Source organism: Capsicum annuum, chromosome 11 (assembly GCF_002878395.1).
Source record: "Capsicum annuum cultivar UCD-10X-F1 chromosome 11, UCD10Xv1.1, whole genome shotgun sequence".
Taxonomy (NCBI): domain Eukaryota; kingdom Viridiplantae; phylum Streptophyta; class Magnoliopsida; order Solanales; family Solanaceae; genus Capsicum; species Capsicum annuum.
In genome coordinates, this window is record NC_061121.1 from 17,620,002 (window position 1) to 17,642,745 (window position 22,744).

The window sequence follows — 22,744 nt, forward strand, 5'->3', positions numbered from 1 at the left end:
TGATTAGTTCAGGTCTACTTAGAATAGAAAAAAACATGGGTTTTATCCGATCTTTATGAGAAATAATAATTAACTCTATAGAATACTAAAAGAAATTTATTTTTATTATCAATATAGTTATCAAAATTTTTCTTATTTTATAGATTGTATATTCATTATGAAATTCAAATATTTATCTAAATAACCTCTAATCCTATGTAACATTTTAAAAATGTAAGCATAAATCTATTATTATTTTAATAATAATAGTTTTATAATTTTATATGTTTCACGATATTAATCCGTAATAGAAAACTGAATTTTTAGTTTGAAAAGACGTAAAGTAATTGTTACACCGATTGTTTTAGGCGCTACACCCTTGAACTAAACTTACTAGTTCAGAATTAAAACGCCTAAAGCAATTGTTTTACGTGTTTTACCCTTGAGTTGGCTTTGTTAGTTCAGAATCATTTTTTAACTGTGAACAACTACAACATTGGTTTGAATAAAACTTAAAAAAAAACTAAATTACTTTAAGCGTTACATTTATGAGTTGACTTTGCTAGTTCAGAATCATTTTCAATCACGAACAAGTGCAACATTGGCTTGAATAAAACTAGAAAAAAGGGAAGAGCTTGGTCTGTTATGCCAGGACAACACGTAATTGCTTTCACTTTATTCAACTTGAACAATATACATTTATGCAATTTTTTTAAAGTCTATATCTTTTTTCTGGTATACAATTAACAGTTTTCAAAATTGGCCCTTTTGCATCCTTCCTCTCCCTCCTTGTCACTGCATATCTTGCCTTGTTCAAGGGACAAATCCAATACAACACTCTAAAAAGAAATCTGCATCTTCTGTAATCTGCCTGGTTTTTTATTTCTGAGTGTTAACTTCTTTTTCACACTTTCTACTCTTCGCGTTCACCTTTAAGCCCAGAATGTAAGAACTTCTTGAGCTTAGATGTCAAATGTTGTGATATCAGGCAACATTTGACATTTGCTAGCAGTCTGATACGGTAATGGGGTGAATGGATAATGTTCAGCTTTATTCTTCTTTGTGCTCGTCGTCTTCATGGTAAGCGAAAGGCAGTGGTACTGACTTGAATGCCCGATATTTCCCCACATTATTCAGGTGTTCATTTTCCAACCTGATAAATTAAAATGTATCTCAGTTAGAAGATTGTACATGGACAGTGAAACTGCTGTCCACTATCAATTCACAGAACTTCGAGATAATAAATATGTCAATAAACAGATCTGTAAGTCATTTGGAAATCTGGCAAGAGAGATTGTCATACCTGAAAAAATTCCACATGCCACGTCGAATTACTTCTAAGCAAGCAAAAATACTTGAGACAGTACTTCCTTGCAAAGAGTGTACGTTAAACTTTAATACCAGTTGTAGCCAAGCAAATCTAAGCAAAACATCCAAGACCTGTGTGAAAGAAAATGTTATAGCTGACAGCTCATGTTAAAATGAATTGGAACATCTTAATTGTCATGTGGAAATTGCTATGGCTGTGAATTATAGAAATTACCATGGCTATGAAGTATACACTTTTATGGTGCAGTATGAGCTTATCCCGCAAGAACTTGTTCTTGGACTTTCTTCTCAACAGCCCCCAATCTACAACTATATCCCAGTATGTGTTGAAAAAAGTTGTGATAAGTGAGCTAAGTATAACCAACACCTCCAAAGTCGAACCCTTTCTCAGTCCATAAGCTGTTTTAATAACGAGAGCCAGAATAGTCAAAAAGTATCTCAAGCCATTGAGTGCTTGTGCTTGATCCTTTTCTTCACAAAGTCGACGGACACACTACAGTGAAAGCATAAACATCTTTAAGTCTACTGTAAAGCAAAATATTCCCTTTGTGATTACTGAAAGAAATGGCGTAAGGATATTATTGTTATATATAAAGACTTTCGAAGGTGTCTATATATGTTTTACTTCCATTCTTTGCTTGAAGGTTTTGAGTTGAATGTTATATTCTTTCACATGTTATCGGAGCTAACATTTCATGAGCCCATATTCTAACCCTCATAAGGTTGTAAAAGGTCCATGCATGAACAACAACAATTAGGTTCACATGTAGGTGGTTATTGAAACTAGTAGTTCCACAGGGATTGTGTAAAGGCTTCTAAAGGGCTTTCTAAAGTTTTTGACTACTCCATTATTATCTTAAGGTTCTGTTCATAGAAGCTCAGATTGTTCATAGATATCATAGTGGACTAGGTTCAGTGCTGATGAATTTCAACTTAGAAACCATTTACACCCTTACCCAACAACAACATACTCAGTGTAGTCCCACAAAGTGGGGTCCGGGGAGGATAAGAGTGTTCGCAGACCTTACCCCTACCTTAGAGATAGAGAGGTCGTTTCCAATAGACCCTCGACTCAGGAAAAACAGTCCAAAGTAGTCAAAAAGAGAATAGACTGAAGTGAAAGCGTCACAAAGCATACTGAGCAGTAGCTATAGCAAAATAATACGATAATCGAAGTACAATAAACATTAGATAATAACAAAGATTGAAGGACAAGAAACTACAGGGGCAATACTATGACTACTAGTATGGGAGGATAGCATGATAACACACTACTACCTACTAACTTCCTACCCTAATCCGTGTCCTCCACAACCTCCTATTTAAGGTCATGTCCTCGGTAAGTTTCTTACCGAGTCATTTTATTGCTGAGGCTTCAGTTTTCATTGAAGCAAGAAATAAATGTTATTAGTATTTTATGGAGAAGACAAAAATTATTAAGAGAGGCGACTTCCTAGGATATAGCCGAACAGGAGATGTCGGATTTCATTGTTGTGAAAACAATCTAGAAGATGTCCCTTGTCCTGGAAACAAAACAAAGGCAATGGGAATCACAAGTTGAAAGGAGGATGGAAGATCCTTAGTGGCATTCATCTTTTCTCACATACAATTAACAGTAGTGAAATAACAATCAAAAGATTTGTCAAACCTGGAAAAACCGAAACCAATACGGTATGATTGCTAGAATGAAGTAAAAGATGTTGTAGATGTTGTGACTTTCGCACATATTATGTCCATGTGAAGATTTAATCCAAGTATAATAGCAAATGTAGTACTCCAAACTTCTTATTGCTTCAACCTGTATTATGTAGGAAGTTAAAACCACTACAACAACTAAAAGACGAAGTAGAAGCTAAATTCTACAATATCGAGAAGTCATGGAACCTGGCTAGTCATCTGGTCTGCTAGAAAGAAATCTGGAAGAGTAACCTACACACAATGAGAACTTCAAGAGAGAATTAGCCCACCCAGATATAACTACATGGTTCTGATTTACGACCCATTATATGGTGATTATACCTTGTAAAGAGGAGCACAGATACAGCGGAAGACACATCTTATAAGGAACAAACGACTTGAGCGATAAATGATGTTAAACGGGCAGAAAGTAATGACAAGAAGAGCCTGCATAGAGAATAATCTTTGGTGAGAGAAAGTTAATGCAGTAGAACTGATCAGTCAGAAATATCTAAAAGCTACCATTATCAATCCCAGAGGAAGATATTCAATACGTGTTCCATATACTTCAGCTCTTGAATTCATGTGCAGATGCATCAGTAGAGCGGCAAGGACGAGCATTGCAAGACCATTGCTAAGAAGAAAGACTTCCCTATAGCTTAACTCGGTCCCTTGCTTGAAACCAAAGATAAATGCATAGTTGATTTTGTAGTGCCTCCAGAAATATATGTTTGCAGCATATAAAAGCATATGCAACACAATGTATGCATAAAAACTGCCAGACAATTCAAAACTTTCCTCTAGTCAAATTAGAGGCTCAGGAAACCCAAAGCATGTTTTTTCATTGTTCTAGTATTAGTAAATATTACGTGGAAATGAGTTTGATCCTCCCTTACCTGTAAAGTGGCACTATCTTGTCCAAATAAGAGGTGCCTTCATCTTTATCAATCAACTTTCTGTCATCTCTTAATAGAATAACAGCAACTAGTAGAGCAATTGAGCAACCAGAAAAGAAACCTGGAAATTGTGAAGGCATAAATTTGAACTAAAGCGAAGGATGTAAATACAAAGAGTATTATAAAATGCAAAAAAGAAACACACTATATCTGAAGAAAAAAGTGACTGCCCAATCAGTTCTGTACTTTATAATGATAATATGTCATATATTTGTGTTACTTGCCTGTCATGAATGTTATACGATGTTTTTCTCTTTTATGCTTTGGCCGCAATATCTTCATGCCTTCTCTGCGGTTCGACTGTGAAAAATGCTTGATGAAGGTGGTTTCCACCCTGTCCAGAAGGCTGGTAACCTAAAGAATGGCATGATACCATCAATGATGTAACAGTCAGTTTCAAGTACAATACTGCGATAAAATTTCTCAGTTTAACAAGAACGACATAATGCTAATGGCGGAAGGATAGATCAGAGTAACCTCCTCAGAGCTCCCAAGATAAGAGTTATCCACCATTTTCAAGTATGATCTTGCTGCTTTTCTAGATGTAATCTGCAATTGGGAAAAAAGATTCAAAATTTAGGATTTTAAGATCCTAGGTGGCAGACTGCAGCGTTCCTGGAACTTGCTCAAAATGTTGCTTTCACTTATAACTGATACTTCCTTTTTTTCAATTTGTTTGTTTGACTTGACATGAAGTTTAAGAAAGTTAAAAAAAATGTTATCCCTCTTGACTATCAAATGACTTTTAATATGTAGAATGTACCAAAATGCCCTTAATCACGTGATCTTAAACATGTCATGTGTAAAGTTAGAATTGAAGAGTTGGCAGAAAAGGAAAGATGCATTCTTTTTAATGAACTAAAAAGGAAAGTAAGACAAACAAATTGAAACAGAGGGAATATAATGTAACTGAAAAGCAAGCTATTGAAATAAGCTTTTGGTTTGTGAAACCTAACCTTTTCATATTTTTTGAGGATCTTGGAGAATGCAGACAGGTTCATATAGCTGGTATCAGTTCATCCAAGGATTAGCAGGCCAAAATGCAGAGAGCCATTAAAGGAAGAAATTAATTAAATTGAAAAAATTATTTTGGAAGGAAAGGAAGTGAAACTTAAGCTTTCACTACCTGAAGTGTTTTAGATGGCCAAGCTTTTGATAAAACTCAATGAAAACAAGCTTCAGCCTATGTTCAACCTTCTTTAGTTCCTCTTTCTTATAACTCAAGTCATTCTCCTTGGATTCGCTCAATACACCTCTTATAGTTGATATGGGACTTTCAAATGTATTAACAATCTTAACGTGATGTAGGATTTCAAGAGGATCTGCTTTTTGTGAATCAGTCTCTCCGTTCTCTCTTAAAATATTGCGGTTGATGGGAAGCTTGGGATATGAAGCATTAGTCGTAGAACCCTGTCTTCCATGAGTGGGGTCAACACTTTGGCCGACAGGCATACCATCTGTATCTGCACATTGACAGTGAAGAGTCTGAAAATGCACTAGAACCATATATACATAAATATCATCTCCAGAAATAATAATAAAAGAATTTCCTGCTGAATCTTGTTTCTCTCTGCCTAATCACACAATGGAGCAAAAGATAGTCATAGAGTTGGGCTGTGTAAGCAGATGTAAGCTGTAAGTACTCTGTTGAGATTGAACATTGGAGCCAACTGAAGGCCAAGGAAAGTACAGAAGATGTGGTTTTTCCTCAAGAGCTTCAAGTAACACACTATTGAACTCTGTTAATCTTACCAAATATAGAATATTCACACATTTCTAACAAAACATCCAGGTTCATTGTAAATTATATTATTTGGTTTATAGTTGAGTCTGCTCCTTAGTGGATCAGCATCATCAAAATTCCAACTATCAATCTTAGTGCTATATTGTTACTATCTGTTTAAGTTCATAAACTCCTTATTAGGCCATGTTAAAGAGTCATATTCTCTCCCAAAGTTGCACATCTATATGTGAAATTCATGAAGTGGATGTGGTTGTGTCCCTTACCTACAATCGTCATTCTGAGAGGAGATGTAATTCTCGAAGGTGTTGAATTGTTAATGTCCAAGGAAAGACTTTGAAGTGAAGGAAATGCATTGAAACCCGGATCCATTACCTTGATACGTAATGCAATCAAAGCATCCATCTGTTTATTCAGCAAAGTTACTTCCCTCATGACTTCATCCACCTTGTCCTTATAGAAGGTATTTACCTTGTTGAATTCATGGTCTAGTGTGTCAAAGAACATGATTTCATTTTCTGCTCCTTCAGGAGATGCCAGGAACTTGGTTTTGTAAAATTTTCTGTAGTTCTCGTGTTGCACCGTGTTCACTGCTATCACCTGGTCCTCAATATCACCAGTATTCTGAACATTTCCTTGTAGATTTAGACCACTAAAGTTCCGATATAATGCCAACCTCTTCTCTAAAGTTTTTGCAGGCGTTGAAGGCTGCTTGCTTTCCTTGAAATGACGGATCTCCTGTAATATTTGTTTGAGTCCATTGTAGTCCACATAAGCTTCTATCCACTCTGGGACCATTTCCCTTTTGAATTTCTTACCAAACTTCATTCTTGTGATTCAACAAATTTCTATGTTATATCTGTTTATGACAGCTTGAAACTTTTATACTCTTTATTGAAAGCAAACGCCCAACTGTTGGGATATTTCTGCAACTTCACATTCAATTTGGCGAGCTTCAGTGAGATAAGATTCCAAATAATAAACAGAATGTGCGTCAGTAGCAACCGACACAGAAAATGAGAATTGCACATCCAGATATAGAAAAAAATTGGAATCACAAAGATTACTTTATCCGCCTTTCAATTTACTCATAATATCCAAGATCAGAGGTTAGGAAGAAAATGTGAAAACCCAAGCAAAGATATAAAATGATGAAACGAGGAGGTTAAATGAACAACTGCCCTCCGTTTCACAAATAAAAAGAAGAAGAATAAAAAGAGTTATTGAAAACTAAAGCAAGATGTTTGCTATGGTTGAAGTGGCACTGAAATAGTGTTACTTGAGGCCTCTAACAAGAAAGCTTAAGGCTAGATATGGCAGTAAACCAGCTAAGCATTTAAACACTAGTCTATATACCAAAACCTTAACGATAGGCTAATATTGAAGTTCCAAATCCATTTTAAGTCATTGCGCAAAGCAATGACTACACGGACTACCACAATCATGTCTATTTATCACTACAGTACAGGAAGCTGTTGGCTCAATTGACATACCATATCAAATAATGCAACTGCAACTCATACTTCTTCTCTTAGAAATCACCAATATTGTCAACTTTCCACTTAGTCATAACAAGAAATCTCTTATACCAATATGGGTAACTGAACCAGAAGAATGGAGAAGCTAATCAGCAATTCCCATAAATCCAATCCTCCTCCATCAAGATGCTTCTATATTCTATGTTGCTCGGTCTCTTCAAAAAAGTTGTCGCACCCATGTCGGATTCTCCAAAAATGCAATACTTTCGGAGTATTCGACACACACCTGTAGACATTTTTGAAGAGTCGGAACAACATAGTCTATGTCTACTATCGATTGAACAGATTACATCACTTCAATTGCTGATATGGCGAGTAACAAAATCCAAATAACTTCCCCCAAAAAAAAATCATTTTAGCTAAAACAACAATCTCCAAAAATACCCAATGACATGAAGAACTCAAGTTATTAAAATTCAATAATCAAGCTTAAAGTAGCAATTAGCACGTAAAAATATTATTAAGCAGATAATTAATAGTGCTTCATTGAACTAAGCACACAATGAAACCCAAATTCAAAACCCTTTCACTTTACCAATTATGCTAAATTCAGCTCAAATGCACGACCCAAAATCAAAAACTTCTTAGAAACAGTAATTTTCCCAGAGGAGATTTGGATGAACCCTTTGAACCTAACCTGGCTGCGGCCCTGCTAACAACCTTTCCACTTCACCAATTATGCTAAATTCAGCTCAATTGCAAAACCCAAAATCAAAAACTTCTTAGAAACAGTAATTTTCCCGGAGGTCTGGATGAACCCCTCGACCCTAACTTGGCTCTGCCCCTGCTAACAACCTTTCCACTTTTACCAATTACACTAATTCAGCTCACATGCAAAACCCAAAACTAGAAACTTTCTACAAACAATGTAATTTTCCATCAAAGGAGATTTGAATGAACACCTTGGCCCTACCTGGCTCCGCCCCCGCTAACAATCCTTCCACTTTACTAATTAAGCCCAAATGCAAAACCCAAAACCAAAAACTTCCTAAAAACGAAACATAAAAAATATCATTACATGTAGAGCTAGCTCAATTACCCATAACCGCACTACACAAAAACAGAACTCTCATTTCCCCTAAAACTCATCATTCATGTGCCAAATACATACATCCACACACATACATACATAAATACACACACACACACACATACATCCACACACATACATACATAAATATACACACACACACATACATACCTACACACACACATACCCCTACATACACATACACACATACATAAATATGTATTTCTATGCATATTATATAACTATGTTTCGGAAAACTGCACAAATTAAACCCATGCATGTTAAGTACACTATACAATATACAATAACAACATACTCACTATCTATGTTGCTCAAACTCTCCAAATATACTGCAACTCCCATGTCGGATCCTCAAAACCAATACATTACTTTTATAGATTCGAACACACACTCATTCAAATTTTTTTGAGTAGGAGCAACACAACATAGGTCAGTATAATTATAACGCACTATTTCTGATACGCACAATATGAGAAAAATAGGAAATGGGTACGTCGGTGTACCTTCATTAATTTTAACCGCCTTTAAATGCTATGTGATGCAGAAACTGGAAGAGCTCATGATAAAGGATTTTTTGAATGATGCGAATTTATAATATATGCTCGTTATAATGGAGAATTTTATCCATTTTTTTTATTATTCTTTTGTTGCTTGTGTAAATAAACAAACGTCAGCTGTAACGCGCTGGTTTAGGTAGTTACTAGTTAGCATGGATAAATAATCTACTGTTTGTCAACCTATACTAATACTGTGCTCTCAAGCAATCATGAGGTGACGTGTTGAAAGTTGTTGACTTTTAGAATTTCTTAATTTTTGTTGACCCTTTTACACTTTGTTGGAATGATTGTTGCGTATTATTTCATAATATATCGTATTGAATTATATCATATCATAATGTGCTTTGATAAATACTGTTTCAACCCTTGATCATGTTGTAGTGTGCTTGGATAAATATTGTTCCTGCCCTTGGCCAGAAAAAGTTATCGTCTTATTACTAACAATGAAAAATGAGCCTTGCGAGTTGCAACGAGAGGTGTGGACATTCCCTAGTGGTTTCCTCCGGTCCGTTCCCGATTGGATTACGGAAGCCTACGAAAGATTTCAAGTTTAAATTATTATGGGTTATAATATTATTTTTTTTATTGTCACATAAATTCATACATGAATAATTTGAATTTTAGAATATAAGAATTATTCATACATGCATAAACATGAATATTATTTATGAATAATTCATAAATCTATAAGAAAAGTAGAATATAAGATAGAACTACTTTAAGAAAAAATAGGGTAAGACCAATTAAGATTATTAAATACTAAATTAAGACCAAAATGAGGGGGGAAGAATAACTATGTAATCATATCTAATTGATTGTTATAAAATATGAACCTTTTGTTATTACTTATTTAACAGTGAATTTAATGAAATAATATAATATCATTTTAAAAGCAATCAAAATAAATATTATATTTAAACAAAAAAAGCAATACAATTGTGCACATAATAACAACCATCCAAAACAAGCCGTAACAGCTTCGTTCGAATTGTAAAGCCTTGTTAATTTAAGTTTGGATAACAATAATTATTAGTATTACACCTCAATATCTATTAGAATTCCACATCTAATGGAGATTTAAAAGAAGTCCAAATTTATCTTAATATTTTTCATTTAATCGTTATTGTATTTTTATATTGTATTGTTAATTTAAGTTTGGATAACAATAATTATTAGTATTACACCTCAATATCTATTAGAATTCCACATCTAATGGAGATTTAAAAGAAGTCCAAATTTATCTTAATATTTTTCATTTAATCGTTATTGTATTTTTATATTGTATTGTTGTAACATAGATGTACGCATGATTTCGTGTAAAAGGAATAAAATATAATTTGCGTAAAATCCAATTTAGTTTGAACCTTATACACAACATGAATATGTGATTGCTTGCCAAACGAGCATTTTTGCATATTACATTATACTTATAGTATACATAATATACTAAAAATTCAATGAAAATGGTGTCGAATAATATTACTTGGTATAATATTGTGTTCACGTTTTAAATATTTGATAGTAAGAGTATGAAAAGGTTAAATCTCACATCAATTGAAAATTTAAAGATAAATCTCCTTATATAATCTTGAGTAATTATCACTGTATAAATTTTATTTTATTTTTAAGTTGGATTAAATTGAAAGTTCATTATTTCTTATTAATACCAGCAAATAGAAGAAACATTTGTTAACGTACTAGAACTTTCCTCATTTTTCAGACTAATCTCCAGCAAAGATAATCATGACAGTAAATCAAATGTCAACTATATAATATAACTATACTAATACATAATTTAGAATAAAAGCATTATGATTGGCTTGTAGAATCTTAGGAGAGAAGTTTACGGTGATCTTGTATACAGACGATATGCCATTTATATATTACCTTCATTCTTAAATATTGATCACATTTTTTTATTTGTACGTTCCTCAAGAAATTATGTATTTTTAATCATTTCTCTTTAATTGATGAAATTAAAAAAAAAAATGAATTTCTCCTAAATAAGTGAAAAATGTATTAAGAATAAAATAGAATAATATAATTAATTATGTCTTAATTTTTCAATTACGAGTATTTGTTTCAGTAATGAAAGAAGTACTTCTCAAATTTGGGCCTCCGTTTTTTAAACACGTGTCCTTCAATGCTTGCGCTGTATTTTTTTTATTTTTTTTTTGTTTTATCATATAATATATGGTATGAATTTCTTCGGAATTTGATGCTAATGTGGCGGTCCTCATTTGAAGCTATAGTTATTTGTGTATGTTAATTGCCCTAGGTCGGTTCTGTCGGATATGGCCAGAGGCTGATTTGGGGAATTACGGAACTTATTCAAGGAGGATTTGATTTTGTAAAAATATTTTTTTAAAAAAAAATAAATAATGTTTTTATACATTTTCTTATGTTCTATACGTATACAAAAAAATATGATCTTAAATGCATCGACAGTAGAGGTGTGGGATGGTGAGGATGAGGAATATGGGAATAGTGAAGTATGTTGGACAATTGAATTGGACACACACAATAGAGAATATTACTTGTGGAACTTATTTCAAGAGGTTAAAATTTACTAAAAATGATATAATAAATCATTACAGATGTAGCTTAAAATCCTTGTAATATTAATGATGTTAGGGGTCGTTTGGTAGATTGTATTGGAAAAAATAATGCATGCATTAGTTAATGTATAGTATTAGTACCTTGTTTGGTATATTTTTTAGTTTATGTATAACGAATGCTTGCATTAGTTATATACTCTATTGTGTATTAAGATGTGTATTATAATACCATCCATTTTCTATGTATTAATAATATAAAAGTTTCAACACATGCATTAACTTATTAAAAGACAAATTTACCCCTCAAAGTTTTTTCCTTCTTCTTAATCAAATATGGTTTTTCCTTTTTTCTTGCTTTTCCCCACCTTTTTCTACTTCGATCTGTAGCTGCTACTACTTTCTTCTTGTTTCATCTCCATTTTTAACTTCAACATTTTCTTATATAATCATCCTGTAGGTTTTCTTTGTTAATTGATTTTGTTTTGTTTGAATTTTGCAAAAATTGCAAAAGAGATCTCCATTTGTTTGGTTTTTATTAGAACATGCACAGCGGAAGCAATAATTCTACAGGATCAATATAACTTACATATAATCTAGCTAACATAATAAAAACAAAAATCAGAAAACTTACCTCTTGAAGCTTTCACACAATTCGTTCAACACCTTATTTGCCAGGTCTGCTGCCTTCTACTATTTCCTGATTAACCTTATTAATCAACCTTGTGTGGGCAAATACTTTGGGATTGGAGAAGAATAATTGAATTCAGAAAAATCAACCTCTACTTATTCCCACTTTCAATTGAATAAGGAAGAGAAAGAGACAAACGTTTTGGCCCTTTATTGAAACCTTAAAGCCGAAAAACGTTTTCAGCCTTAACACACCTTAATATGCCAAAATATTTTTAGCTTTAAATTTATCATAATGCCAAAATTAATTTTTAATTCTTTTATTCCTTATTTACAAAAGACAGGTAAATATTACCTCTTCTATAACTCCTTTTCTTTTCCAAATTTGATCAGTTAATCAGGTATAGTAGGGACCGCAGATTTATTAACTGAGGCTTCCAATTATGATATTAATTCGGTAATGAATGAATTATCATATCATAATATATATATTACAAATTATTCCACTAGAAATCTGTAATTGCACTCCTCGGTTTAATTTCGAAATCTATCATTACACCTTATTTAACTCCCCATATTAGAATTACCGACACCAATCAATTAAATTAACTTCTCTGAAAAATTTAACTCATAGATTAATTTAATCCTTTATTTATAATGCTTAACTTATTTCACATGACGGATACAAAATCCACTTGCAGGGTTTTCACATGAAAACTTATAAGCAACCATAAAGGGGTGTCTTCCATCTCAAGTCCGAGATATGGTTCTCTCAATTAATTAATATTTCACTAAGTGATTCGTCATCATCCAACCTATTAGGAATATGTTGACTCACAAAAGAATCTCACCTTTTAATAGATTAAAACGACAAAACAAACCACATAGATCATAATAATATATCAAGATTAAGAGTATAATTACATGTAATGGACTAGAGAAATCGTTTATTAATATTCAGAACACAAACGAATATCTCTAATTTGTCCGTTCAATACATACGAACCGTACTAGCACAAGAAGTTGGAATATTACCACTCCCATAATTAAGATCAAATTATATTTAATCTTGTGCTACAATCATCAAAATGTTTGTCCTACCTCATCTTTGATTGTGAACGTTAATTTATTACTTACAAGAACCAACAATTTTAATCTTCCGTGCATGAGTTAAAATACTCCATACACAAAATTGTCTACTATATAAGCAAAGGACACACATGTTAACACAATGATCTATTCAAATAAAGATTTTACTAATATAATAAATAGTTTTTACATAGGATGGAAATATAATAATATAACACAAATTACATGGTTAATAGTATATCCTAACAATCTCCCACTTACACTCATAACCATAAATACACAATTTTAACACCCATTTCTTCCACATGCTTATAAAAAACCTTCTGGGTTAAGTCCTTTGTAAATGGGTCCGCCAAATTATTCTTCGACTCAATCTTCAAAACTCTCACATCACCCTTTTGAGTTATATCCTGAATTAAGTGATATTTTCTCTCAATATGCTTACTTCTTTTATGGCTTCGTGGTTCTTTCTAGTTTTCAACTGCACAACTATTATCACAATAAAGTGGTAGTGGTGTTTGAACCAAAGGAACAACTCCAAGCTCTTTCAGAAAGTTACCAAGCCAAACAACCTCTTTAGCCATCTCAGAGGAAGCTACATATTCGGCTTCCATGGTGGAATCAGCAACACATGATTTCTTGATACTCTTCCAAACAATGGCTCCACCTCCTAAAGTAAACACATATCCTGAGGTAGATTTTCTAGAATCTTTATCCGATTGAAAATCTGAATCAGTATACCCAACAGGTATAAAATTCCCAGAGTGAAAAACAAGCATGTAATCCCTAATCCTTTTAAGGTACTTGATTATATGCTTAACCGCAGTCCAATGTTCTTGCCCGGGATTCGACTGAAATCTACTAACCATGCCTACCGCAAAGTAAATATCAAGTCTAGTGCACAACATAGCATACATAAAGACTCCCTACAGCTAAAGCATAATGGACTGCCTTCATTCTCTCTATCTAATCGGTTGTTTTAGGTGACTGATCTTTTGATAAATTAATTCCATGCCTAAAAGGAAGGAAACTCTTTTTGGAATTTTGCATGCTAAAATCTTGCAAGAATAGTATCAATATAAAGTGCTTGAGATAAGCGTAATATCGTTTGTTTGCGATCTCACATAAGCTTGATCCCAAGGATATGAGCCGCTTCTCCCAAGTCTTCCATATCAAAATGCAAAGATAACCACTCCTTAACAGAATTCAACATGCTCACATTATTTCCTATAAGCAAAATGTCATCTATGTACAGAATCAAAAATGTTACTTTGTCTTCATCCTATTTTTTATAAATGCATGACTCATTTTCACATTGATCAAAATCAAAAGTCTTAATCGAATTATCAAAACAAGTATTCCATGCTCTAGATGCTTGTTTCAAATCATAAATGAATTTCTTAAGTTTACAAAACTTATGTTCATTACCACTTTCCATGAAATTGTCTGGTTGTTCCATATAAATGCACTCGTCAAGACTTCCATTTAGGAAAGTCGTCTTGACATATATTTGTCAAATCTCGTAATCATAATGAGCAGAAATGGATAAGAGAATCCTAAGGGATTTAAGCATAGCTAACCGACGAAAAAGTTTCTTCATAATCAATTCCTTCTTTTTGAGTAAACCCTTTCGCAATAAGTCTAGCCTTAAAAGTTTGCACTTTTCCACCCACACCTCTCTTTTTTCTTATAGATTCATCTATATTCAATGGGTTTGACTCCCGTAGGTGGTTCTACAAGTTCTCAAATTTGATTGGAATACATAGACTCCATTTCAGATTTCATAGAAGCAATCCACATTTTAACATCTTTATCATGTAGTGCTTCGGTGTAATTGAGAGGTTTTGTATTAGGCTCCTCAGGGATTCTATCGTATGATTCTCCCAAGAGCGCAAACTGTAAAGGTTTTCTAATAATTCTCCCACTATGACGACTAGTTACTACAGAATCTGCTACATTTGGAACTAAATTTTGAACATCCTGAATGTCATTCTGCACTAAGACGGGTTCCTCGACATTATCCTGAATGTTTTTCTCCACAATTGCAGGTTGCTCGATGTTACTCCCACAACTTTGAGGTAGTGTAATGTCAAGTGTTTGCTCTAGTGCAACCTCTTGCCTATTGACATTTCTCCTACTACGTGGATGCAGTGATATGTCAATAATGGTTTTTGGAATTTGTTCTTGTGTTTCATTATTCGTTATTCTATTGCTCAATTCCGGTAAAATAATTTTACTTCTAGGAATGTGATTCATTAAATAATCCTCTTCAAGAAATCTTGCATTTGTCGAAACAATTACCTTCTGTTCCTTAGGACAATAAAATAAACCCCCTTTCGTCCTTTTTGGATATCCAATAAAAGCGCACACTTCTGTCCTAGATTTCAATTTATCAGTTTTTCCTTTTAACACATGTGTTGGACAACTCCAAACCCGAATATGTCGTAGACTAGGCTTGCGCCCACTCCATAATTCAGATGGGGTTAAAGATACTGATTTTGAAGGAACCAAGTTCAGAATAATAATTTACTGTTTCTAATGCATAAACCCAAAAAGAAAAAAAGCAAAATATGAATAACTTAACATTAATCTAACCGTTTCCATAAGAGTTCTATTTTGGCGTTCTTCCACACCATTTTGTTGTGGTATTTCTGGAGCAGAATATCGAGATATAATTCCTGATTCTGATAAGTATTTAATGAATTTTGCAGAAAGGTATTCACCACCACGATCAGATCGTAATGTATGGATATGTTTGTTATGTCGTTTTTTCATTTCCATCTTAAATTCTTTGAATTATTCAAAGCATTCAGATTTACGGTGCAACATATAAATGTATCCATATGTCGAGTAATCATCTGTGAAATTCACAAAATACTCAAAACCACCTATTGTTTGTATATTCATAGGACCACACAAATCAGTATGAATTAATTCTAACTTATTTCCGGCTCTATTTCCTTTGGAAGGAAAATGTCTCTTGATCATTTTACCTTCTAAACAGGATTCACAAGTTGAAAATGTCTCCAATTTCAATGAACTCAAAGGTCCATCAGAAATCAACCGTGAGATCCTATTTAAGTAAATATGACCTAGACGTAAGTGTCATAAGTATGTTTCACTCAATTCTGAAATACATTTTCTTTTATGTGATTGATCAACATTATTAAGTTTCATTATTTGTAGCATATTATGAAAAATATCAAATACAAACAAATCATGTATTCTAGGAGCAGAAATAATAAAATGCTTATTAAACTTAATAATTGCATAATTATTAGCAAAATAAACATTATAACCAGCATCCATTATTCTTGAAACTGAAATTAAATTCCTTCTTATAAAAGGTACATAAAGAACATTATTCAAAGTCAAAACTCTAGAACTACTAAACGAAATGGAAATATTTTCTATGGCTAAGGCTGGTGTTGGTTCCCTATTTGCTTGAAACACGTTCAGTTCATTTTTACTTAGATGTCGTGTTTCCTGAAACCCCTGCAATGAAGTGCAGATATGATTAGTGACTCCCTAATATATAACCCAAAATTGGGTAGAAACAACAGCTAAAAATATTTCAACGACATATGAAAAAAATGTGCCTTATTTTTGCATCTTAGCTATGTAGCTGGGACACTGTTTCTTATAATGACCAGGTTGTTTACAATGATAACACTTGCCCTTAGGCTTAGCCACACCACCATTAGCACCTGAAACCTTACGGGACTTTTTTTTTTCTTTTCGTTTTTTAGCTTAGAAGTTGAAGACGAAGGTTTGTCAACCATCAACGCCGCAGGAGGAGCTTGTTACTTAATGATAGATTCTGCCGCTTGCAGCTCATTCAAGAGTTTCACAAGAGATAAGTCCATTTTATTCATGTTATAATTCAAGAAAAACTGCTGAAAACTGACCGGCAGAGTCTGCTGGACCATCTCAACCTGAGATTCCATATCAATAACTGCACCAAGAATTTTTAGGTCGTTCAATAGACTCATCATTTTAAGAGCATGTTCCCTTATCGAAGTTCCTTCAACCATTTTCATGGTCAAAAGGGCTTTCATAGTCGTCTGCTTTGCAGCACGATTTTGCTCATCGAACATCTCTTTGAGAGATTCAAGCATATCGTAAGCAATAGTCATAGATTAATGTTGATGCTGCAACACATTTGCCATGAACGCAAGAATGTAGCATCTTGCCATCTCGTCAGCCTTAACCCACTTATCGTAGGCTTTAATCTCATCATCAGTGGGTTCAGCCGACTTAATAGGACATTCCTCAACCAGTACAAATTTAAAGCCCTCAGTAGTAGAACAATATCCAAATTACTTTTTTAATCCACATAATTAGGGCCTTCTAGTTTATTTTGATTCAGGATAGAAGTTAAAGGATTGAACGAAGACATGGTTAATCTGTTATATAATCAAATTAAAACAGATCATTAGACATGCTACATAATAATAAAATTCTTAAAACCACATCACACATATAACCATGCACATAAACAATTAGAATTGTTAGAGAAACTTAACCATTTAAGCAAATATACATGTAATGCCAGATATTTTATCTCTTAAATAAAACAAAACCAACTCAGTTAGAGAGTAGAATGTTGATTTAAGTTAGATGCATATCACATTTCATAAGCCTCTGTACTATTGAACCAACATGTAAATTAGTTGGAAAGTTAATACAAATCATAAAAAATAAGAGACTATAAAATAGTATTAAAATATACAAGTTTATTCGATGGGGAAGATGACCGATGTCAACATGTAAAATCATATTATTTACTGTTATTAACCACTGAAAATCATAAGGAATGATCCCTATCACCACTGGTTTGCAAAAGATAATTTTTTCAGAATTTTTAATTTTTTTGAAAATATAAAAACGCCCAAAATCTCATCAAAACGATTTCGAATGGCCAAAAAATGGCCTAGGTCATAGCTTTATGTGGGTATTGTTCAGTGGTTCATTTCCAATAAACATACCAAATTTCAGGTCATTTGGAGTTCATCAAAAACTGAAAAACTCCAAAACCGACCAAATCGACAATTATTCATCAAACTGTTGAGAGGGTCAGCAGGGCTGCCTGCATTGCTTGGCCTTACTACTACTATTCATACAGTGAGTAACGACTATAGTTGGTCGTAGTCGAAACTCATCATTATTTTTTTCTTAATCCACAAAAAGCGAATTTCACAAAACTAAGCAAAATGTGTTAAAGTCGTTTTTATATTTTCTTGATGATAAAGTTAGATTCTGAAAATCACTAACATCATCAAAAACACAAAAACAGCCAGTAACAACATGATTTATGCAATTATTATCCGAAATATGTACAACAAATCATGTAATTTCTTTTACTAACATCATCGATTTAACTCATGCACAGAAGATTAAAATTGTTGGTTCTTATAAGTAATAAATTAACGTTCACAATCAAAGATGAGGTAAGACAAACATTTTGATGATTGTAGCACAAGATTAAATATAATTTGATCTTTATTATGGGAGTGGTAATGTTCCAACTTCTTGTGCTAGTACATTTCGTATGTATTGAATGGACCAATTAGAGATAATCGTTTATGTTCTGAACATTAATAAATGATTTCTCTAGTCCATTACATGTACTTAAATCATTTCACCTTCTAAACAGGATTCAGAAGTTAAAAATGTCTCCACCTTCAATGAACTCAAAGGTCCATCAGAAACCAACCAAGAGATCCTATTTAAGTTAATATGACCTAGACGTAAGTGTCATAAGTATGTTTCACTCAATTCCGAAATACGTTTTCTTTTATGTGATTGATCAACATTATTAAGTTTCATTGTTTGTAGCATATTATGGGAAACATCAAATACAAGCAAATCATGTATTCGAGGAGTAGAAATTATAAAATGCTTATTAAACTTAATAATTGCCTAATTATTAGCAAAATAAATATTATAACCAACATCCATTATTCTTGAAACTGAAATTAAATTAATTCTTATAGAAGGTACCTAAATAACATTATTCAAAGTCAAAACTCTAGAACTACTAAACGAAATGAAAATATTTTCTATAGCTAAGGCTGGTGTTGGTTCCCTATTTGTTTGAAACACGTTCAGTTCATTTTCACTTAGACGTCGTGTTTCCTGAAACTCCTGCAATGAAGTGTAGATATGATTAGTGGCTCCCTAATCTATAGCCCAAAATTGGGTAGAAATAACAACTAAAAATATTTCAACGACATATGAAAAAAATGTACCTTGTTTTTGCATCTTAGCTATGTAGCCGGGACACTTTTTCTTATAATGACCAGTTTGCTTGCAATGATAGCACTTGCCTTAGGCTTATCCACACCACCATTAGCACCTGAAACCTTATGGGACTTCTTTTTTTTTCTTTTTATTTTTTGGCTTAGAAGTTGAAGACGAAGGTTTGTCAACCATCAACGCCGCAGGAGGAACTTGTTTCTTAATGATAGATTCTACCACTTGCAACTCATTCAAGAGTTTCACAAGAGATAAGTTTATCTTATTCATGTTATAATTCAAGAAAAACTGCTGAAAACTGTCCGACAGTGTCTGCTGGACCATCTTAACCTGAGATTCCTTATCAATCACCAAAAATTTTCAGGACGTTCAACAGACTCATCATTTTAAGAACATGTTCCCTTACCAAAGTTTCTTGAACTATTTTCGTGGTCAAAAGACTTTCATGGCCGTCTGCTTTGCAGTACGATTTTGCTCATCGAACATCTCTTTGAGAGATTCAAGCATATCGTAAGCAGTAGTCATAGATTGATGTTGATGCTGCAACACATTTGCCATGGACGCAAGAATGTAGCATCTTGCTATCTCGTCAGCCTTAACCCACTTATCGTAGGCTTTAATCTCATCATCAGTGGGTTCAGCCAACTTAACAGGACATTCCTCAACCAACACAAATTTAAAGCCCTCAGTAGTAGAAAAATATCCAAATTACGTTTCCAGTCCACATACTTAGGGCCTTCTAGTTTATTTTGATTCAGGATAGAAGTAAAGGGATTGAATGAAGACATGGTTAATCTGTTATATAATTAAATTAAAATAGATCATTAGACATGCTACAGAATAATAAAATTCTTAAAACCACATCACACATATAACCATGCACATAAACAGTTAGAATTGTTAGAGAAACTTAACCATTTAAGCAAATATACATGTAATGCCAGATATTTTATCTCTTAAATAAAACAAAACCAACTCAGTTAGAGAGTAGAATGTTGATTTAAGTTAGATGAATATCACATTTCATAAATCTCTGTACCATTGAACCAACATGTAACTTAGTTGAAAAGTTAGTATAAGTCATCAAAAACAAGAGACTATAAAATAGTATTAAAATATACAAGTTTATTCGATGGGGAAGATGACCGATGTCAACATGTAAACTCATATTATTTACTGTTATTAACCACTGAAAATCATAAGGAATGATCCTTATCACCACTGATTTGCAAAAGATAATTTTTTCAGAATTTTTAATTTTTCTAAAAATATAAAAACGCTCAAAAACTCATTAAAACGATTCCGAATGGCCAAAAAATGACCTGGGTCACAGTTTTCTGTGTGTATTGTTCAGTGGGCCATTTCCAATAATCATACCAAATTTCAGGTCAAACTCTAAAACTAATCGAATCGACAATTATTCGTCGAGCTGTTGCGAGAGGCAGCAAAGTTGTCTACACTGCTTGGCCTTACTACTACTGTTCATACAGTGAGTAACGACTATAGTTAGTCGTAGTCGAAACTCATCATCGTTTTTTTCTTAATCCACAAAAGGCGAATTTCACAAAACTAAGCAAAACATGTTAAAGTCATTTTTATGTTTTCTTGATGATAAAGCTAGATTCTGAAAATCACTAACATCATCAAAAACACGAAAAACAGCCAGCAATAACATGATTTATACAATTATTATCCGAAATATGTACAACAAATCATGTAATTTCTTTTACTAACATCATCGATTTAACTCATGCACGGAAGATTAAAATTGTTGGTTCTTATAAGTAATAAATTAACGTTCACAATTAAAGATGAGGTAGGATAAACATCTTGATGATTGTAGCACAAGATTAAATATAATTTGATCTTTATTATGGGAGTGGTAATATTCCAACTTCTTGTGCTAGTACATTTCCTATGTATTGAACGGACCACTTAGAGATATTTGTTTATGTTCTGAATATTAATAAATAATTTTTCTAGTCCATTACATGTACTTATACTCTTAATCTTGATATAATTATTATGATCTATGTGGTTTATTTTGTCGTTTTAATCTATTAAAATGTGAGACTCCTTTGTGAGTCAACATATTCCTAATAGGTTGGATGATGACGAATCACTTAGTGAAATATTAATTAATTGAGAGAACCATGTCTTGGACTTGAGATGGAAGACACCCTTTTATGGTTGCTTATAAATTTTCACGTGAAAATCCTGCAAGTGGATTTTGTATCCGTCATGTGAAATAAGTTAAGCATTATAAATAAAGGATTAAATTAATCAATGAGTTAATTTTTTTAGAGAATTTAATTTAATTGATTGGTGTCGGTAATTCTAACATGGGGAGTTACATAAGATGTAATGGTAGATTTCGAAATTAAACCGAGGAGTGCAATTATAGATTTGTAGTGAAATAATTTATAATTTATTATGATATGATAATTCATTCATTACCGAATTAATATCATAATTGGAAGCCTCAGTTAATGAATCTGCGGTCCTTACTATGCCTGATTAACTAATCAAATTTGGAAAAGAAAAGGAGTTATAGAAGAGGTAATATTTACCAGTCTTTTGTAAATAAGGAATAAAAGAATTAAGAATTAATTTTGACATTATGACAAATTTAAAGCTAAAAACATTTTGGCATTAAGGTGTATTAAGGCTGAAAACGTTTTTTGGCTGTAAGGTTTCAATAACGGGCCAAAACGTTTGTCTCTTTCTCTTCCTCATTCAATTGAAATTGGGAATAAGTAGAGGCTGATTTTTTTGAGTTCAATTATTCTTCTCCAATCCCAAAGTATTTGCCCACACAAGGTTGATTAATAAGGTTAAGCAGGAAGTAGTAGAAGGCAGCAAACCTGACAAACAAGGTGATGAACGAACTGTGTGAAAGCTTCAAGAGGTAAGTTTTCTGATTTTCGTTTTGATTATGTTATCTAGATTATATGTAAGTTATATTGATCCTGTAGAATTATTGCTTCCGTTGTACATGTTCTAACAGTTTCATCTCCATTTTTTCTTGTTTGAATTTTGTCTCGTCGATGCAAGCATAAGACTTTTATGTGTGTATCATTATGTCATCAAATAGGAGGATAATGCTTCCATGAATTTTCCATTTCTACGGCAGTAGCTATTATTACTTCTAAGTTTGAAAGAGAGTATTAAAAATGGTATTTTAGTAAGCAAATATCTTTTTATAAAAAATATATAAATTTTTATTATATTTAATACATCAAACCAAACACTGCGTAAGAAATAATATCAGTATAACTAATACCAGCATTACTAATACTTGCATTAATAATGCAAACATTATTAATACAACTTATTCAGCATTATTCTTATACCTTCTGCCAAACGAACCGCTAGTGTGTGTCT

General features: G+C 32.9%; 2 protein-coding genes and 1 pseudogene across 7 annotated transcripts; all 3 read right to left on the reverse strand.

The window, feature by feature from the left end:
* Positions 1–625: 625 nt before the first annotated feature.
* Positions 626–8,924, reverse strand: LOC107848334 (phosphate transporter PHO1 homolog 10). Of its 6 annotated transcripts, XM_047399570.1 has the most exons (15): positions 8,775–8,903; positions 7,176–7,446; positions 5,949–6,614; positions 5,068–5,404; positions 4,898–4,946; positions 4,419–4,490; positions 4,166–4,295; positions 3,882–4,002; positions 3,508–3,760; positions 3,328–3,432; positions 3,193–3,237; positions 2,957–3,106; positions 1,523–1,801; positions 1,283–1,419; positions 626–1,132 (listed from the first exon to the last, which is right to left on the reverse strand). In XM_047399570.1, exons 3-15 carry the CDS (start codon positions 6,508–6,510, stop codon positions 1,030–1,032), a joined length of 2,343 nt encoding a protein of 780 aa, XP_047255526.1. In that variant the 5' UTR covers positions 6,511–6,614; positions 7,176–7,446; positions 8,775–8,903; the 3' UTR covers positions 626–1,029. The 6 variants fall into 6 exon arrangements, with proteins under 6 accessions (XP_047255526.1, XP_016548562.1, XP_016548557.1 ...); XM_016693076.2 differs by lacking the exon at positions 7,176–7,446 and having other exon boundaries at positions 5,949–6,608; positions 8,775–8,924; XM_016693071.2 differs by lacking the exon at positions 7,176–7,446 and having other exon boundaries at positions 8,775–8,923.
* Positions 8,925–16,905: 7,981 nt separating this feature from the next.
* LOC107846692 lies at positions 16,906–17,238 on the reverse strand. Its single transcript, XM_016691001.1, has one exon. The coding sequence runs from the start codon at positions 17,236–17,238 to the stop codon at positions 16,906–16,908; it is 333 nt and encodes a 110-aa protein (XP_016546487.1).
* A 2,230-nt stretch (positions 17,239–19,468) lies between these two features.
* Positions 19,469–20,148, reverse strand: LOC107846691 (annotated as a pseudogene).
* Between the last annotated feature and the right edge of the window lie 2,596 nt (positions 20,149–22,744).

What these genes read in the sequence shown, in the direction of transcription:
- LOC107848334 (XM_016693076.2), bottom strand. Translation starts at nt 6,510, where the DNA reads ATGAAGTTTGGTAAGAAATTCAAAAGGGAAATGGTCCCAGAGTGGATA. An exon ending in ATTGGTTTCGGTTTTTCCAG is followed by an intron (nt 1,802 to 2,956) that starts GTTTGACAAATC and finishes CTTTCACTGTAG; the next exon opens with TGTGTCCGTCGACTTTGTGA. An exon ending in GGCATGTGGAATTTTTTCAG is followed by an intron (nt 1,133 to 1,282) that starts GTATGACAATCT and finishes TTAATTTATCAG; the next exon opens with GTTGGAAAATGAACACCTGA.
- LOC107846692 (XM_016691001.1), bottom strand. Translation starts at nt 17,238, where the DNA reads ATGACTATTGCTTACGATATGCTTGAATCTCTCAAAGAGATGTTCGAT.